The sequence below is a fragment of the Notamacropus eugenii genome, chromosome 2 (genome assembly GCF_028372415.1).
Source record: "Notamacropus eugenii isolate mMacEug1 chromosome 2, mMacEug1.pri_v2, whole genome shotgun sequence".
NCBI lineage: Eukaryota > Metazoa > Chordata > Mammalia > Diprotodontia > Macropodidae > Notamacropus > Notamacropus eugenii.
In genome coordinates this window covers 409,069,737-409,090,314 of record NC_092873.1, presented here as the reverse complement: position 1 = coordinate 409,090,314, position 20,578 = coordinate 409,069,737, and the positions used below count along the sequence as shown (strand labels likewise).

The 20,578-nt window shown below is 42.9% G+C and overlaps 1 protein-coding gene across 8 annotated transcripts in view; it reads left to right on the top strand.

The window, feature by feature from the left end:
* The window catches only part of COQ8A (coenzyme Q8A), an 84,334-nt gene that overhangs the window by 21,655 nt on the left and 42,101 nt on the right, over nt 1–20,578 (top strand). For 7 of the 8 annotated variants that reach the window (XM_072647671.1, XM_072647676.1, XM_072647670.1 and 4 more), the window contains one exon: nt 15,505–15,690. In XM_072647671.1, the coding sequence (XP_072503772.1) occupies nt 15,523–15,690 (168 nt within the window). In that variant the 5' untranslated portion in view covers nt 15,505–15,522. Of the gene's footprint in view, nt 1–4,458; nt 4,603–15,504; nt 15,691–20,578 lie in introns of all 8 variants that reach the window. The other variant, XM_072647673.1, reaches the window with a different exon arrangement.

Sequence of the window (20,578 nt, the reverse complement as noted above, 5' to 3'; positions counted from 1 at the left end):
CCACTCGGATCTTTTCTCTCGGTGCCGCGACCCTGGCAGGGCTGCACTCAGCTCCCAGTCCCGACGCCCAGTCCGCAGCGCGAAGGACCCCCCGTGAGAGGTTTGCAGGTCTCTCTGGAACAGAAATCTGTCTCGCTCCAATATTCTGTGGCCTCTGGGTGCAGAATTCGCCGTGAGTTACTCCCCTGTAGCCGTTCTATGGGTTGTGGGTTCGGAGCTATGCGTATGTGCATCTTTCTACTCTGCCATCTTGGCTCCGCCCCCTCCCCTCTGCTTTTTAAAGGAATTATAAATTTTATTTTTTTATTATTTTTATTTTTTTCCATTAACAAGTATTTATTTTCCTTCTCTTATCCCCTCCAAATAAAACCCTTTAAAACAATTAGACATAGTTAAGTGAAATCAGTTCCCACATTGCCCATAAACATACACCTCATTCATTCTGCATATTAGTTCATCACCTTTCTGTATAATTAGGAAATGTTTGACAAAATAAGTAAAAATAGAATACAACAGATAATGTAAATTTGTGAATTTCTAAGTTAGCATGCAGCCCCTAGGGATCCCCTTCTATTTGCATTTGAGGCTGCTGCCCATTTCACTCATCAGAGTTCTACCTCACAGCCCTCAGATGGGCACTACTGAAAAAAGCTGGAAATCCTGACTATGTCATCTGTTCCTTGGGCAAGTCACACAAACTCTCCAGGCCTCAGTTCTTCATTTGAAAATGAGATCATGTGACCTGTCATGGCCCAGCTAGCTCCAAAAGTGTGATTCTATGGCTAAGGCCCTTCTGGTTCTAAATCTGGGACCCTAGGAGCCATAGCTCTACAAACACTGCCTTGTAGGGACATAGGGGACAGAACATGTAGGTCCCCCATCTGAGGGGCTGTGGGTGGACAAGAGAAAGGACGCCCTTTAGGAAACAAGGATTTAGAACAGGAAGGAGGCCTTAGGTGTTGTTCAAATGCCTCCCTTCATTTCCCATTGAGGGGAGAGTCCCCACTTTGATGACTCAGCTTTGTGTTCCCCTGCTTTCTCAAATCTTTTTCTGCCATGTACTTAGAAGGGATAGTGTATATTTTAACACTTTCCGTTTACATAGTGTTCTAAGGGCTTTTTACCCATCTGTCCTCTGACACTGCCATTGCCACCCTGGGGTGGGTAGGTAGGTCCTTGTCCCCCTCCTGTCTGGCTTACTGCAGTATCCTGCTGATTGGTCCTCCTGCCTCAAAACTCTTCTCACTCCCCAGATCTGGCCATGTTACTCACCACTTTTGTCCTTTGCCCCCAATTTAGTTAATTCCAGTGGTTTCCTGTCCCCTGCAGGATCACATATGAAATCATTTGTTTGGCTTTTTGTAATCTGGCCCCCTCCTACATTTTCAGTCTTAGGTCTGACTCCCATCCACTACTGCACGAGCCAGTAATAGTGATCTTCCCTACACCACTCATCTCCTGATTCCTGATGTTTTCCCTTGCCATCCCCTCTGTCTCTGGGCTTCCCTGACTTCCTTTCAAGTTCCAGCTGATGTCCATCTTCTGCAAGAAGCCTTCTCCAGTTCCCCTTAAGCTTAGCCTGTTCCCTCAGAGATTGTTTCGAGTTTTTCCTGTATGTGCTATTTGTACCTAGCTATCTCCCTTTAGACCATACTCTCCTTGAGAGTGGGGATTACTTTTTGGCTTTCTTTGTGTCTCCTACTTAACATGTAGATAGGTGCTAATAAATGCTGCTTGACTTGACTCCAGAGTAGTGTGCTCACAGCATCTCCCTTAAAGACGGTAGGCAGCATGGCACAGTGGATGGATCTGGCTCTGACCAATACTGGCCATGTATGTGATCTCTAAGGCTAGTTTCAGGGAAGGTGTTGACTACTCTGGTAGAGGGAGAGGCTAATCCAGTTAAATCAAAGATATAGAACCTTATCCTGTCCATATGATTTTACAGTTGAGGAAATTGAGGCACAAAGAGATTAAACGACTTGTCCAGACTCTTAGGGTTACTGTCAGGATAAACTGACTTGGAACTCAGATCTCTTACCCAAGACAGTGAATGCTGTCTCCCCCATACCCTGCTGCCTTTCACTGTAACAAGGGAGCTCATAACAAAAGGTCTCCTTCTAAACACTAGTGGTATTAGACTGCTCTATCATAACCCCATAGGGATCCTGTTGATTTTCACTCCTAAGCTGAAAGGGTGTCAATAGAAACAAACCATCCTATGCAAACTGTGGCCTTCTTTTCAGCCTGTGACCTTAGGGATGAGCAGTGTGTTTACAGCTTCTCTATCCTTCTCCTGATCAGATCAGTGAAGTTTTTGTCAGCCAGAGCATGATTGCTCTTTCACATGCTGGGCTGACCTGTTCAGAGCTGTTGTCCCCTGATGAAGAGCTGTGGTTTCACATGAGCTCACACAGAATTTATTTCTAGACTTCTAACTAGTATCCAAACAGTTCCTGGCCAGTATGTGAGGTAGGGCCAGCTGTTCAGCCTAGTCCTGTTCTCTAGTCCCACCTGAGCAAGCCTTTGAGAGTCATGGTGGGCCATTAGGAATCGAATGATTAGTACCTTTAAATAGAGCAGATGGAGTACATCTGTCCTCTCTTCCTCCCCTCTCCCCTTCTCCCTCTGCCTTGCCCCTTCTCCCTTTTTTAAAAGTGTGTGGTGAAATGCCTGGTCATTTAGCCTGTACTTTGTATGTGTGAGAAACAGACTTTTTGTTAGAAATTAGGTTAAGGCATCCCAGAACCAAAATGAGCAGCTATAACACTGGAGTTTCTCACCACAAGTGCGTCTTTTTCATCAGTTTTTGTCCCTGACTGAGACCAGCTTAGGGAGAATTGAGTGGATGGGAGAAGAAATGGGGTTTATTTCTCTTCGTGTGGGTGCGTGCTCTGATGTGGTATTTTTGTTTGTTCACTTTTCTGAAACAGTTGATAAGCATGTATTTCCATCTATCCCAGAACTTGAGACTGATTCCTTCCGTAAATTGTATGAAGACACTGGAGTAATCCTTATTTGAGTGACAGGTCTATAGAAGTAGGGGCAGAGAGGTATAGATAGATAGTTCAGATTTCCCTTCATGCCTCCTTTCTGAGCAGCTGTAAGAAACAGCCAGCTTTTACTTCTTTTCCTGATGATTTAAAAAAAGGAGGAAAACAAAACTTTAGAAGATGTAAAGAAAATAATTTTTAATAAAAAATCAAAGAAGAAATTGGTGTGTTAGTAAAAGAAACATTTCCCCTACAGGGCTATCACAGGAGAAAGGCTGCCCACAGGTCTCCATCCAGTACCATCAGTAAATACTTCTCCCCCAGTCATCCCCAGCTTCCTTCAGAAAACTTCTTGAAGTGGAATTTTACAGGCCTCCTAGTGAGCCTGTGATCCTGGATACTTTTAATCTTATTTATTGGAGTGTATCTGAGTGTGTGTTTGTTTTTTCACATTCTTAAGAGGATAATAGAAAAGGAAGGGAGACGATAAAAAACTTCCATTTCAGGTCAGAACCAGAATTGTGCAGAAGTACGAGCGAGCAGAGGGCAAAAAAGCGTGAGATGCCTTTTGATGAGAATGCTGGAAAAGCCTCTTGTAGTAGTTCTTTGCATGAGCAGAATTCTCTTTCTCCTGTTTCACATAGAGGCTGCCCACCCTTTGCTTTTCTCTCTTTCTTCTTGAGGGTAGAGCTAAGATGAGAGGCTGTCTGTTTCTCTCCAGGGTTCCTATTCCTTCTGTTTCCCTTTCTTCTTATCATAATTAAAAAAAAAAGAAAAAAGAAATAACTCCTAGGAGTCATATTTTAAGCAGAGTAGCTTGTTGCTGAGGAAGAAAAACAAATTACTAGTGAACTTGTCCTTTTCTTTGGCCTGGGTCTTAACATCATTGGTGATCTCCTGCATCTGTAAATTAGTCCAGGCATTCTGGAAATGCTGGATTTATTGAGAAAGTAGCTAAAATTTTTAGTCCATATATTTTGATGCAGAGATCCCTCTGCTAAGCATCTATCTACCCCAAGGAGATCAAAGACAGAAAGGAACTAAAATATTCATAGCTGTACTGTTTTTGCTAGATATATATATGTCTATATAGATATAGACATATATATATCTATATATATATAAAACATAAATGTAATAGGATGTTATTGTGCCATAAGGGACAACAAATGTGGAGAGTTCAGAGAACCATGGAAAGACTTAGATGAACTAATACAAAACGAAGTCAGCACAACTAGGAAAACCATTGGTACAGTCACCAAAGTGATGAAATGGGACGAACAACAGCAGGTCTGAATGTTGTTTCAGGACCAAATTTGGCCTGAAAGAAGGCCTGAGAAAATGCAACTCCTTCCCTTTGTCACAGCAGTGGGGGAGCATGAACATGGGCCACCAGACTCAGCTGGTATGATGACCTTCCTTTCCCACACTCACCCTCCTCCCACTCTCTTTTTTGTTCTTTCAGTCCATCTTTGCAATAAGGGACAACTCTCTGAGTGTGTGTGTGAGGTTATCTTTGGAAATATGGGAGATGTGAAATCAGAGTATGGATTTATAGCTGAAAGGGATCTCAGAGGTCCTCCAGTTTGGGAAAAGGCTCAAGATCACTGTAAGTCACAATACTAATAATAATTCTTCACCTTATGTGTTGTAGTTTCCAAAACATTTTCCTCACAGCAAACTCTGCGAGCAACCCCATACCATAGGCGGGATTACATAGTAGGCAGCTAGTTGTCACAGTGGATGGAACTTGGTGTCAGGAAGACCTGAGTTCAATATGGAACTTGGTGTCAGGAAGACCTGAGTTCAATTCCTGCCTCAGACATGTACCAGCTGTGTGACCCTGGGCAAGTCACCCACAGTCCGTCTTAGTTTGCTCATCTGTAAGATGGGGATTATAATGACACTTGCTCCCCAGGGTTGTTATGGAGATCAAATGGGATGATATTTGCAAAGCAATTTGTAATCCTTAAACCTCCATATAAATGCTAGTTATTATCCTTTCTTTTTTACAGATAAAGGACCTAAGACTCAGAGAGCTTGGGTAACATGTCAGTGACCACATAACCAGTCAGTGTTGGAGCCAGGATTTAGACTTAGGTTTATTGATTCCAAGTCTAGACCTGTTTTTACTGGTCCCCATTGTCCCCAGAGCTTGAGATCTTCAAACTAAATGACTATGTTGGGGGTATGTTGTACAAGGGATTCGTAAGGGTTCAACCAGTAGTCTTCTAAGGTTTTTTCTTTTTCTAAGATTCTTTGATACCAGTCAGGATGGTGAGGTTCACGTAGAGTTGCAGTGAGACAGCTCTAAAGAATTTCAAAGACTCAGGTCAACTCCAAGTCAGTTGGAACGATTTATTATAGTTTTGAGGTTTCACTCTCTGGCAAGTGGCTAAGTCCCTTAGAGGAATTTAGCCACCTCAGTAAAGCAAGACATACACTTTTATAGAGAATATGATGCTGATTACACAATCAAAATTTACATAGAATATAGGAATATGATTAATATTAAAAAGGCAGGAGGAGTTTGTTAAGGGATTAGGTAAAGGAGGAGGGCTCCCAACATCCTGGAACTGCTCATGCGGTTACCCATAATGCATATAGTTGGGGGGATGTGTATATATGGTAATGATATTATAATAAGCCCCTCAATGTCGTAAGTTCATTCTAGGTCAGTTCAGTAAATTACTGTGCAGGCTTTATCAAAGGGTAGGCCCCTTCTACACTTTGGTGGTAAAGCATCCTGCTCTTCATCTTGGTCATGCTGTCTTCTGATGGGCTAGCTATTGTGGTACTGTCTGGTCAAGATGGCTACATAGGTATTGTGGTCCTGTCTTGGGCTAAATGAATGCTGTAATTGTGATTGAGTACAGGAACACTCCTGTTTCTTTTTTTAAATTAATTAATTTTTCAGTTTTCTACAATCACTTCCATATATCTTAGATATTTTTCCCTCTCCCTCCCCCACCTTTCCCCCTGCTTTCCCCTTCCCTCCCTGAGATGGTGTGCAATCTTATATAGGTTCTGCACACACATTCTTATTAAGTACATTTTCATCTTAGTCATGTTGCATAGAAGAATTAAAATGAACGGGAGAAACCATGAAAACGTGGTCTCCTTCATTCTGCCATCTAATTCCATAGTTCTTTCTTTGGATGTGGAAGGCATTTTTGCCTCAAGAGTTCATTGGGAATTTTTTAGGTCCTTGCATTGCTGTGAAGGACTGAGTCTACCAGACGGAATGCACCTGTTTGTGTGGGAACTGTGAGGAATGGGTCTCGGGGCAGTGCCTAGATAGAGGCAGTGGCTGGGTTCCCATGCCTGTTGTCTGTGAGAACTGTGAGATTCAGGGACACACCTGTTGTTCTAGTAAGCTAGGAGCCATGTAGGAAGAAGTTTGGACGTGGGGTCAGGGGTTACAGTGGGCCTTGAGGAGGGGTCTGTAGTTCTGTTACGACTCCATCGAAGAAGCATTGACCAAGTGCATCTTCTGGCCCAGGCCAAGGGCTGGGACGCCACTTTCTAGGCTCCCAACTTCAGCCAAATACAGATACCTCTCTGAGCCTCCATCATTCAATCTGCAAAATAGGGAACTGTAAAGAAATTCTTGCTATTGAATTTAATTGCTGAATTAAAGTGGTATAGACATGAGTTCATAAGAATACTTTTTGGGTTGACTTGTTTGACTAGAAACTGCTTACACTCCCCCAAAGCATGTGAGGCTGTGTGACTCTCAGTAGCATCAGTGTATCAGGGGCTGTTTGTATTTTGAAGAAATTGGAATGAGGATTTCCTGTGGTATTATTTCTTGTCCTCAGATGAGATTTTTTGACTCTTTTGGTAAAAATTCAGTGCAGCAGAATGCCTGACTAGTGAAGAGCTTTTCCTTAGTGCCCATTTTGTGCCAGACATTGTTCTGAGTGTTTCTTTGCAGTTTGAGGGAAGAGAATGGGGCAGTGACTGAACCAAAGGATAAAATGAGTTGTCATTAAAACAAAATAGCTCATATTTATAAAGCACCTTAACATTTTAAAAATACATACATTATTTCATTTGATCATTGTAACAACCCTGTGAGGTTCGCAGTCTGGGCATTATCTCCATTTTATGAAGAAGGAAAAAGGAGGCTGAGAAAGTCTTAGTGATTTGCCAGAGTCATAGAGCAAGTATATGTAGTGAGATTCAGACCAGGTCTTCCTGACTCCCAAGTCCAGCCCTCCACTGGGCCACTAGAAGAACAGCATGGAGGTATTGAGTGGGGTTGGGTTGCAGTTGGCTCAAATGTACGTGAAATCTTTTTCAAAAAAGCTAACACTTGGTCAACTGCAGTCCCACATTCTCCATACATATTTTGTTTAATGAAGAGTTTACTGTGCCTTTTTTACATGCCGTCCCCTGTTCCCTCTCCCCTTCCCCCATTGGACTGTGAGTTCCTTAGGGGTGAGCGTTGTGTTTTTTCCTTTCTTTGTGTCCCCAGAGCTTAGCACAGTACCTAGCACAAAATAATTGCTTGATAACATTAAAACAACCAGACAAATTTGTGTGGTCCTGGTGTTGAATAAATGCTTGTTGGCTGACTGGTCACAGAGGATCATGAAGATATGTATTAATCAACCATTTAGAGTTGGGATCAGATATCCAGGGCTGAGAGGACCTCAGAGGATGCCTAACTTATAGAGATGAGGAATTTAGGGCCCAGAGGGCTAAGTGACTTGCTTAAGATCACACTGGTAGTGTCAGAAGCAGGATTTGAACCTTTGACTTCTGGGGCAGCTAGGTGGTGCAGTGGGTAGAGGGGCTATGCCTGAAGTCAAGAAGACTTAATTTTCTAAGTTCAAATCTGGCATCAGACATGTACTGTCTGTGAGACCTTGGGCAAGTCACTGAACCCTGTTTGTCTCAGTTTCGTCATCTATAAACTGAGCTGGAGAAGGAAATGGCAAACCACTCCAGTATCTTTGCCAAGAAAACCCCAAATGGGGTCAGGAAGAGTCAGGACACAAGTGAAACAACTGAACAGCAACTACCACCCCCTCCCCACTGTACACACTGCCTCTTATCCCTTTATCCTTACCTGGCACTTTTCATTTCTGTAAAGGAAAGGAGTTGTGATGACTCTTCCAGTAGGAAAATAACTCAGACATGGTTAAACTCTTCTTATTCATATGAATCATAAATAATGACTTGAAAATCATCTAAGAGGAAGCATTATTAAAGAGGAATGAAGCACATGAGCCTGATAGGCACCCAGTCCCTAAGACATCTGGATGAAATACCACCAAATCAGGGTATTTTTATTTTCAATGAAATAAAACATTTGGGCTTTGCCCCATGTTCTTGCCTTTTGTTTTTGATTATGATGGAAATGACTAGGTATGACCAGGTGTCTTTTTTGGGTTTGTGTCTGAATAGGATTTCATACAGATGAATCACTGGTCACTTTGTGGTTCCTTTGCTTTGGAACATAAGCAGAATGAATGTTAAATTCCTGTCCTAGTTATCTTAGGAAAAGAGTTCTGGAAAGTGGGGAGGCATAATGGACAGAGTACTGGCTTCAAAATTGGGAGGGTCTGAGTTCAGGTATTAACCAGGATACTTGCTGTATAACCTTGGGGAGGTCACTTAACTTCTGAACAGTAAGACATTGAATTATGGATGAGGTGCAATCAGCCCCAGTGGAAGGAAGGAGTTCCCATACTGTTAAAATCACACATTTTTGGCACATTGATGTGTTGGTGGATTTTATGATAGAAAATACTGTCAGATGCACTACCCTGTGTCACTTATTAATTCTAGTTTCTCATGATGGAACTCACGATTAGACTCACCTTTGAATTTTAAAAGTATTTCTTAGGGGCCTAAAAAAGATATAGGGGTGTGTGTGTATGTCTGTGTATGTGGCATAGGAGGGGGGCCTTTCTTGTAGAGTCTCAACATGTAGAGGGTAGAGGATCAGTGAAATACATTTCATGTAGAAGAGATTGCGGTAGTAGCAGCAGAGAGTTGAGAAACTTTTCCAGAGAGAGGTAAAAGCCTTTCCCTGACCTTCGTCTTGGGTTAAGAAAGGAAAAATCATTTGCATGTAGCATTTCATAAATATCTCAAAAACTGGCTTACATTGTGCCCACCCCAAACTCTGAAACCCCCCTCCCAACAGAACTGTTGCCTCCTATCTCCTTCCCACCTTGCTGTGACCCAAAAGGAAAACATATTAAATCCCTCTGCCCCCACAGCCCCGTCCTCCAGGCCAGTCATGCTTACTCCTTTCATCCTTCTTACTGGTTCACTAGATTGTCTGGACTTCTTCACCAGGTGGGCTGTCTGCCCTGGCAGGCTTCTCCCCTCCCCTTTCAGCCTCCTGTTTCTTTCTGTCTTCTCAGCTCCTTGAGGGCAGGGCCTAGCTTCCTTCTGCTTTTATTTAAACTCCCAGCACTTAGCACAGTGCCTGGCATTTAGTAAGGTCTTGATAATGCTTGTTGATGTGATATATAGTTTAGAATATACTATAAGAACACTATTAAGACTTCTAGGCAGCCTTTCTCATTTCTTACAAGATTCTGACTTTCAACTCAGTTCAGTTTTGCTTCTCCCAGGTTTGAGCATTCCCAAAACTTGCTGGCTGGCTTGAAGGCCTCAGTCTGGTAGTTTGCACCAAGGGGCTCCTCAAGTAGTTCATTAGAAGGAGTTCCCCATGAAATCTCAGTTCGGCACTACACCACCTCCTTGTACAGGGTTCTTGCAGGTCTGTTCTGTGCTTCTGGTGTGCTCTGACCCGCGATGCCCACATGCCCAAGGGAAAGAGAAGGGAAGGGCAACTTCCACCCATCCCATTTGGGTTCTTCTTGGTATGGTTGCCACCAAGCCATCAACAAACTGTTGTAAAAGCCCCATGCAGCATAGTTAATGACAGTGTCCAGGGCATCGCCTAACCCCCAGTGTTTCTTGTCCTTGATGTGCATAGTCCTGGTGGACTACGCCTAGGGGTATGTATGTATTACTATGTGTATACACTCACCCCTGTCCCTCTTCCTTCTGGACGGTGAGCTGGGCCTGGAGAAGAGACTTGCTGGCTACATGACCTTCAGCGAGTCTGCCTCAGTTTCCTCATCTGTAAAATGGGAAGAATAATAACACCTGCCTCCTAGGGTGGTTGTAAGGATCAAATGAGATAATACTGTAAAGCAGTTTGCACACTTTAAATGCTAGAATTATCATCATCATCACTATTATTGTATGGTCTTTAAGATATTTGAGAATAATTCTTGTATGTACCAGGGGCTTGTGATAACAATATTAAAAGTAAATTTATAAATTTAAGCTTTAAGTGAAAGGGAAAACTTCCTAAAAAGAATGGCCTTCATCTGTAAGGCAGCAGGTTCTTTTCAACTTGGATACTTCACAGGCAGAGGCCAGATGACCACTTGTTAGTGATGTAGAAGAGGGAAGTCCTGCTTGCCTGTGGTTTGGACTTTGTGACCTCTGTGATTCCTCTCAGCCCCAGGTTCCACTCTTGCGTCTGGATTGGCACCTTTCACCAGTGGTCCTTATAGGCAGGGTTCCTGTGTAGCTGTCTCACAGCCAGCTCTTCTGTCTCTTGAGATATATCCGGTTTTGCGGTTAGTTGAGATGTGAAGCCAAGAATCACCTAGTCCAGTGGAGCTCCCCTGGAGCTCACAGCAGTACTCAATTGACCCCCACCCTGTGGTTTACCCATTGGTTGACACAGTTCAGCCTTCCCTTGTAGAATAGCTTTATTCTAACTTGAGTCAAGTCAGCTCTTCTGGTGAATAGGCCCTGGTCAGTCAAATGGGGATGGGGACAAAGTAATGGGGCTAGCCTTAAGGTACTGACTACATTACTAGAGTGTTTTAACAGAGAACAGTGATCAAATGTTTGTACTGTGTTGACTGTATCACTAGACCCTACTCATTACGAACCCCTATCCTATGTGTATGAACATTGCTTAATGATGAGGAATTATCTTTTTTACCTTACCTGTGTGGTCTGAAGTTTTATGTGTACATGAGTACACATATCATACAAAGGTATATTACACATTTGTTAAAAATAGCCTTCTAAAAAAAAACACCTTACTTTGTAGCAAATACGTACACTTTATGTGGGATATAACTGGAGCAAAGTCTGTGGGATGTTTGTATTTGGGGGGGAAAAAGTGCAGATGAATGGAGACTCTAGTTTCAGTTCAGTTCAGACTAGTTATTTAGCTGCTCTGGCTTGTCTGCCATCCTCGTAAAGTGAAGATGGTTCTCTCACAGGATGGACCAGTCTCTAAGGTTGCTGACAAGGATTCAGTGTCCAGTGGTTTTGCTGTACCTATGGCCAGGGCAGGCAGGCAGGTTGACTGGACATGACGATTGTCCTATATGAGTAGTAGCTAAAGTCCTAACATATGTGACTTCAGGCTCTTCAAAGTAGGTTAAGCAGTGCACAAAACAAAGAGCTTAGTTCTAAAATGTTGATCCGTGAGTCCAGAGGCCGGGTGTGGAAACATTTACCTATGTCCTGACAGAGGAGAAGGACTAAACATACAGATGGAGGCACATATTTTTGGACAAGGCTAACATGGAAATTTGTTTTGCTTGACGATGCATATTTGTTACAGGGAAGGGGGAGGGGAATAAATGTCAGTTAAAAAATTAATTAAATTAAAAATAGTTTAAGTGTATTCTTTCATGGGTATTTTAGATGTAAACATTAAGTACATACTGGGAACAGAATACTGTTAGGTGGGAAAAATGCATATTTGTTACAAAGTCTTCTTGGTGGGATACAAAGTTTAAATAATATTCACTTGCCTACATGGAGCTTACCATCAAGAAGATACATATGTGTGTGTATATATATATATATTTACAAGATATAGAAAAAACAGCCATGTTAAACTTGAAAGGGGGAGGAGATCCTTACTGACCTAGCTCCTACATGAATCCCATCTGTCATCCCCAGAGACAACGCCCCAATTCTCTCCCCTCCCCCAGTTGCTTTGTATTTATTTTCTATTTCCTTGTCTGTGTTCATATTGTTTTTTTCCTGAGAGCAGGGATTATTGGTCTTTGGATCATCTTTAGGTCCGTGGTTCTTCGGGCAGTGTCTGGCACCTAGTAGGTACTTAGTAAATGCTTAATGAATGGATGTATTAGGATAGTGGTGAGTAGGGTAGAGACCTGGGAAACCACATTTATGTGTGCTTGAGTTGGGCTTTAAAGGAAGGTAGAAATTCAGCAGGCAAGAAAGGATAGGCTGTTCACGGATTTTCCCTTGTTAGAGGCCTCTCTCCCTCTCTGCAAGTCCAAGTGGCTAGGAATGAAGAGGACAGTTGGATTCTTGCTTCTTAGGTCTTGGTCACAACAATAAATTCATCTCAGCAGGGTGCAGTGACTGAATATAGTATCGTCTGCACTGTGTGTCAAGCAGTCAAAGGCAGGGAAAATTGAGGCTACTTGGACATTGGCTCTGTTATGGTCATTTAAAAAAAATTAGGTGAAAAAGCCTATCTGAAGTAGAGAAAAGCTTCAGATTAAAAAAAAAGGTTGTCTGCTTAAATAAGGCTTTAATAAAAGCTTAAGAACAGGGCTTTGTAATTAATAGATCGTTTGTATGTGAATGAATGCATCCATAGTGCTAGAAAAAGTTATTCTTCTAAGTACAATAACCCCTCCCCATGTATGATTAATTTACTTTCAGTTATTGCAAATTCCAAAATATTAGGAGAATGGCTGAATGAGGTTTAACTTGTTCTTGTTAGCTATCCTGATGAAAGAAGATGAAACCAGAGGCTTTGACTTGATTAAGGCATTTCAGAAATCTTCCTTTCATTAGAATCATAGTCACTGAAGCTAGAAGGAATCTTGGGGATTCAGCCCCTTCATTGGATAGGTAGCAAAAACAGGACGAGGCCCTGTGACACAAAGCATCATTACTGTCGCTGTCATCATCTTAGGGATAAGAGGAGCACATTTATATTGTGCTTGGGACTTACCCAGGGTTATTGCCACTGCTAGCATACTTGTTTCGGGGAGGAAGACACTCAGCCCCAGAGAGAATGCCCAAGCCTCCCAGAAGACCCTTCCCAGAAGAATTTGTGAACGCATACAATAAAATACATTGGGTTACAAGTAAAACAAAATTATGTTGAAATAAGGTATGACTTTTTTCCTTTCCAAATTTATAGACACTGCTCTAGACTTGGACAAATGCGAGTAAGTCTCTAGGCACCCAGGCATTGCAGAGACTGCCCTTTATGTACAGGCGTGGGCAGATGTGGTGTGGAGTGGTTGTGAGGACTGAGAGCTTGCCCATGGTGTCTTTTCACAAAGTCTAGGTTGGAACAGGTATTCTGTAGGCTTCTCTGACATCTGTACTTCGAGGGCAGGGGAAGGGGAGGGAAAAGAGTGGTAGTGACTGTTGAGAGATGGCATCAGGAGAATTTAGACTTCCATTACATGACCTTTTTTCCTGGTCCCAGAAACTGGGGAGAAGGTCTCACTCTCCTTGCTTATAGGAAAAGCCCAGGAAACCCAGTGGAGCCAAGGGGCTGCTGTGCCAATGTGCGGGCTTCTTCTTCCTGTCCTCCAGAGTAGAGGATCATGAATTAGGCAGAAACATACCTGCCTTTGATTGAGGTGTGTGCAATTATTTGCCCTACAGCAGCTCCCTGCCCCTGAAGTGAGTAGGGGAGCTAAGGAGACATTGTTCTCTGTGAGCTGATTGATGGTGCCAGGCCTCCCACTTCCAAATCCGGCTCCCTGGAACCCAGACCACATTGGGAGTGGAAGAGAACACAAGGAAGTCCTAGCCTGTTTTCCAGCCTCTCAGAATGGTTCCCTTCATCGAGTTAGGATGCACCTTCTCCTCCTTGGCCTCTCTGGGGCTTTTGGTGCTGTTAACCTTCCCCCTTGTTAGACCATCTACCCCCTGGGCTTCCATGTCTGTCTGGCCGTTTTCCTTAGTCTTCTTTGCTGCATAATTATCTGTGTCTTTAAAAATGTGTGTTGACTGGGTCTTCTCTAGCCAGGCTGAGTTTTTTCTCCTCACTGTCCCCCAAACACTTCTCTGCCTTCTCCTCCATGCCCTGTCTGCTTTTCTAGATTGTCTCTCCCCTGGCTCAGCTGACCTACTATTCTCTGTGATCAGCCCCTTCCTCCTCTTCATTCTTATAGCCCTTGTCCTGTAATCTTTCATGAATGGCTTTGTTGTATAGTTGTATGGTAGAAAGAGCATTGGATTGATTCTAGTGGTCTGATCATGGGCAGGGCATTTAAACCTCTGTGAGCTTCAGGTTTGTCATCTGTAAACAGAGAATAATGATACTTGAACTTCACAGCTTTGCGATGGGAAGATCACTTAGTGAATTGTAAGGCTGGTGTTATGTACTGCTTTGTTATTGTTTTCATGTGGCTGCAGCCTAGCTCTTGGACTGCAGCATGAGCTTCTTGAGGACAGGCCTTCTTTCTTCTCCTTTGGTCTTATTGTACCTGGTGTGTCCTTTGTAGAATTTTGTTTTTCTCTCTGATCATCTCCTTGTGCCTCCCTGCACCCCTCAGGTGTTTCACACCTCACTCTTGCTTAGATGCAGGTGGGCTTGGAACATTTTTATGAGAATTGGTATGACCTGCCAGCAGTTACTTGGCTGTGCTCCAAGGGACAGACCCTTCAGCTCAGACTCTGCCCCTGCTGTCTCTTACTGTGACTTGGTGCAGAAGGGACACATGAGGGGAGAGGAAAGGGAAGCTGTCCATAGAGGAGAGGTAGATGTCCTGGGAAAGAGCTGAAGGGTATCTCAAAATCAGTTATCAGGTTGGCTTTTGTTTTCTGAATCAACTTTGGGAGAAGATTAATTAGTTTAGTTAATGGAGTTAATGTGAAGAATCCACAGGGAGTGTTGGGCTGCCCAGGCACGCAGGTGGCATTGAGCCTGCAGTCAGGAAGACTTGAGTTCAAATAGTAGATCCCTACTAGCTGTGTGACCTTGGGTAAGTCACTTAAACACTTTCTCTCACAGTTTCTTCACCTGTAAAAGGGGGTAATAATATCACCTACCTGCCAGGGTTGTGAGATGATGGGATGATATTTGTAAAGAGCAAAGTACAGTGCCTGTCACAAAGTAGGTACTCAGTAAATGCTTGTTCCCTTGTCATGGGTGCCTCTGACATGTATTGAGGCTACACCAGGACACTTTAGGAATTTCTGTGCTTGATGATTTTTGCCCTGAATGTGGCCTTCTTTACCCTTAGAGATGCTAAGGCTATTGAATATTCATTCCAGAGGCAGCGTAAGGCTCTGACAATGTCTTTATCATGTCTTTTCCCAGCCAATCTGGACCACAGAGAGGGAAGTCATAACTTCAGGGGAAATATGAACTTGTACTTAGAGATGGTCAGGTTTTCTGAATGGGATGTTAGTAATCTGAGTTGTCCACTTTGGGCCTGATATGTAGTCTTTCTGTGATTTAAAATCATCTTCTGTGATTGTCCCTCCTCTCTTTCAGCTTTAACAGAGACTCACCATGTTGGGGGATGCCATCATGGTGATCAAAGGCTTAGCCAAGTTCATGCAAGCTGTTTTGGAGACCCAGTACCAGTATGTGGGCTTTGGTGGGGAAATTCTTACAGCAGCCAGGACCCTGCAGAACACAGCTGAGGAGCAGTTTAACATGGTTGTGGCAAAAATTCAGGTAAGTTGACTCATCTTCCTCCATGTCCTTTCTGGTGGCTGAGTGAGGAAGTGGTTTAAATGGATGGTGACCACCAGTCTAGGGCCTAAGACCCTTTGTGGGATTGGGGATTCCAAAACTGTCCTGGTTTTCATTCTTTCAGATAGGATGGGCCTAGAAGCAGCCTTCCTTCGTTGCAGCAAGGCTTGTGCCCTCTTTGGTGGTAGCTTCATCTCTCTTAAAAAGGTGGCAGGACCTCACTTAATGGATTGATTGGATTCTGGAAAAGTTTTAGAATCATAGGCTATCAAAACTAGAAGAACCCTGAGAACCCATCTAGTGCTACTGTCTCATTTTACAGAGGAGGAAACTGAGACCCAGAGAGTTTAAGGACCTTGCCCAAGGTTAAGCAGGTCTGGCAAAGTGGTAGAGCCAGAATTTGAACCCAGGTCCTATGACTTCAGGACCCTTTCTACTGGACTACACTGCGTCCGTTCCTAAATATATTAGAGGAGCAGAAAGAAACTTTTACAACTCTGAAGCTTTCTGTGGAGTGGTAACCCCACTTTGTGGTCATAGCATCAGCTCACCCTTCCATAGCATCTGTAGAGCACAGCTACCCGGGAGCTGGGCAGCAGCACAAGCAGGATCTCTGTTTAACAAGTCCCAGGCTCCCCCAAGTAGCACAGCAGCCAGAGAGAGGGAGGACTTGAATCCAAGCCTTCTGAGTCTTCCCAGTCAAAGGGAAGAATCATTCCAGCTTAACTGGTGGATATTAGAGTTTTTGTAAAGTGGGGAGGGGCATCTCTGACATTTGTTTGCAGGACCTGCTGATCACACTGTCTGTCTGTCGGCCTCTTGAAATTGGGCTGGGCTCATTGTATTGCATTCTACGCAGTTTTCAGGGTAGTCTCGAGTGGGAGCCCAGCCCCAGTTGTGCAATATTCCTGAGGCAGCCCTCCTCTGATGGAGCTTTCTCCCGTGACAGCCCAGGGAGCACTTTTCTTCTGTCCCTTTGGTCGCTGGTCTTTCTTCTGGCAGCTGCTGGGCTGTGAGCCCCGCTCTCCTCTGCCTCCTGAAAGGGGCGGCAGGGTGCAGGCTGGGGATGTAGTGGGAGGAGCTTTATTCTTATTCTTTTTGGCCATTTATGCCAAGGCCCACTCCTCCAGTTTTTTGGTATTTTTTTGAGCTGAAAGTTGCAAGTGAAAAGTGGACACTGTAGAGAGTGTTTACAAGTTGGGGGTGCTGCCAGAGCTTGTCATACCTGTGGACGCCTGTGTCAGAATTTCAGCTGCAATGTCTTTGTCATTTGTGTAGTGAAATTCCCTTATTCTCTCCTTCACTTTACCCAGTGCCAGCTTCTTGAAATTCTCCTTTTTAGTTGAAAAGCCCTAGGTGTCTGCCTTGCACCCAACCTTGTTGGGAGTAGTCCCTTAGTCATGGACTTCATAGGTCACTTGTCCAGCCCCCTCATTTTCCATAGGAGGAAACTGAAGTCCATGGCAGGGAAAGGACTTGGCCAGAGTGTCACAGAGTCAGTGACAGATCCAAGGTGAGAAACGAGGAGTCTCGACTCCCTAATTAAGCACTCTCTCTCCACTTTCTTTCCTCTTGCCTGTCGTGTGTCCCAGTTTTTCCCCAGTGAATCAGTGGGATTTTGGGAGAATTCAGGGACAGCATTTCTGTTCTCCCCCCTTTCTTTCCCTTGGAGAGAGGTGGGGGTGGGGGCAGGCTGGAGTGGGGTGAACTCACAGGAGATCCTGCCATAAAAGGAAAGCCTCTCCCACTGCCTATACAAAGAAGGGAGAACTGGGTGATTTGTGTTTTTCCTTCTCCTGTTCCCACCCCCACCCTCCCATCCTCTCCAGGATACCCTGGAGAGGTCTCTGAAGGCAGTTTTAACCAGTGTGCTCCTTGGTGCTGCCCCCCCCACCACAAAGGAGGAGTGCATCCCGTCCTGAAGATATTGATAAGCTTATGTTCAGACTCTAAACACCTTAACCTATAGAACAACAGTGAACCTGCATTGGCAGAGGTTGTTTACTCATTGAGCATTCCTGTGCCAATGGAAGCACAGGTCTTTGTTAAAGAAAAAGAGAACCATCTCCTCCCCCCTGCCTCCCAACAAGCAAAAGAAAAAACTCCAGTCTGCTTCTGAGTGCTTTCACAAGTGCCAGACCTGGAGTCTGATGCCTTGGGTTTAAATCTCAGCTTTCACTAATTCTGTGTGATCTCAGCAGGATGGGTCTTTGTTTTCTCATCTGTAAAGTGAGAGGTTCCTCTCTCAACCTTACAGAGGGTCTCACCGTCCTGAGTCCCACACAGGGTCCATAGCCAGGACACTCTTTCCTCTCTCAGTTCTTGTCCTTCTGGATGAAGTGTTCTTAGTGGAAATACACAGACCAGGGAGTAGGTTTGAATGGGCCTGTCCTTGAGGGTATGTCTGTCTCTACAGTTCTGTGGAGGAGGGAGAAGGAGGAAGGCCATCTTGAGTTAAAGGAAGCCTTGAAGGAGCAGACACTGGACTTTATTAACATGGCAGCCGCTGATGGGCCTTTGACATCCTAGTCAGAAGTTTAACTCTTAGGATAAGACCTTTTTTCCCTCTGGGACCTTAGCTTTTCTTTAGGTATGACATTATTCTTATGCTTCTCTGTCATAGGGGAGCTGAAAAGGTTAATAACTGTGGTCTCATCTCAGTTACCCGTTTGTAAATTAGTTATTTAGTCGTTTAGTAGTAAAGGCAGCGGGCGGCACAGTGGATAGAGCCCTAGGCCTGAGGTCAGGAAAATCTCAGGTAAAATTCAGCCTAGCTGTGTGTCCCTGAGTAAGTCACTTAACCTCTGTCTGCCTCAGTGAAATGGGGATAATGATAGCACCTACTTCCCAGGCGTGTTGTAAGGATCAAAAGGGATACTATTTGTAAAAAGCACTTAGTGTTGTGGCTGGCACGTAATAGTGCTATATAAGTACTTACTTCCTCTTGTTCTGAACCATGTTATTCTCTTCAAGAAACTGTAGTAGATCCCTGCTATGGTGTTTTTAAGTTCAAATACAAACACCGTTCTTTAACATTTAAAACGCTTCACAGCTTGACTCCAATCTACTTTTCCAGCCTTACTCTTGTTCACACTATAGTTCTGAACAACTATAGCGTGTGAAATTGAGGAAGTAATATACACTATTCCACATGTTATTATTATATATGGTTGTGTGTTATTCCACTATACAGTACTTCCTCACTTGTCTACCTGCCTGGAATGCCTCCCTTTTCAGTGCTGCCTCTTAAAATCTCTTATTAGTTCAGTCTAAGGGCTATCTTTTTTTAAAATTTTATTTAATTCGGAACTTAAGAAAACAAGCATTTTCATAACATAGTAGAATAGAAAACAAGATGATTGTACATGAAACCAAACGTCTGTTTTGTACCGCTTGCTATTGTTTTTAAATATATAATAAAGCTATCATATTTTTTTTCCTGCCCCCATTCCCACTGTAGAGATGGCTGCCTTTAGGCACAAACATGACCATTCTATACATACTTCTATTTATCAGTTCTTTTTCCAGATGCAGATAGCATCTTCCTTCCCATGTCCTTTGCAGTTAATTTGGGTGTTTATAATAGTCAAAATGATTTAGTTACTCAAAGTGGTTCTTAAAACAACTTTTTAAAATTTTATTTTAGACTGAAACGCCAGAACACAAATACAGAATAGAAAAAAGAACCAAAAACATATCATAAACTTAAATATTGGAACTTGAATACAAAGTTAAAAAGAAAAAATAGCATGTCATATGCATAGCAGAACATAGGAGAGGATGCAAATTATGTAACAGTAACTTTTCCTTTCAAGCAAGCCTGTATGATAAATAATACTTGCGTTAAAAATTGTCCACTTTTTCTTTGCTGTGCACTTTTTTTACTTTGTTCTCCCCCCCACGATAAAGTTTAGATGTTTCTTTGCAGCTGTAGATATATACACGCATATTTGTGTGCGTGTGTGTGTATCTTTCCAAACATCTTCTTCTCCTGAGCTTTGTTTTTTATGTCTGTGCATATTTCTTGTTTCTTATCCCTCCTGTCTCCTCTACTTAACTTCTATCCACTACCTTGCCCTCCTATTATTTACCTATCCCCCTTCAAGGACCCCTCCCCTGTCCTGCCATTCCCATAAATCTGAAACCCCCCCCCCCTTTTACCTATACCTTTTATTTCTTCTGAATTTAGAACACTTTTATGCTCTTCTAAATATATACGTATTATTCCCTCTTAAACCCATTCCCGATGAAAGGAGGTTACCAGAGCTACCAGCTTTCCTCCCCCCATCTAATTCCCCTGTATCAGTTCTTCCTCTTGCACCTGTTTTGTATAAAATAATTACTCTTCTCAGCTGTTCCTAAATGGTTTTACTTTTTAAATTCATAGCCTACCCAGGTTTTCCCCAATCTTACTTATGAGCTACCCAGTTATTAATAAGAATCTTAGACATACATTTTACATTTTATGTATATGAAAAGTAAAAAGTAGACAGTGTGTCTTTATGAATCCTTTATAATCAGTCTTTGGTATGTACCTTATATTTCTTTTGGTTCTTGTGTGTCAGATCTATTAAGATTGGGATTTTTCTTGATGCTTTTAACATTTTATCCTTGAGCTTGGGGTTTTGGAATTTGACTTATGGTTTTCCTATGAGTTTTCCTCATAGGATCTCTTTTAAGTGGTGATTGATGGATTTTTTCTATTTCTTTCCCCCTTTGTTCTAATGCTTCAGGACAATTTTCTTTAAGTATTTCTTGTATTACTGTATCAAGATTCTTTTTTTATCATAACTTTGGGTAGTCCAATTATTCTTATAGTTTCTCTTCTTGATCTATTCTCCAAATCTATTGTTTTTTTTATAAGTTGTTT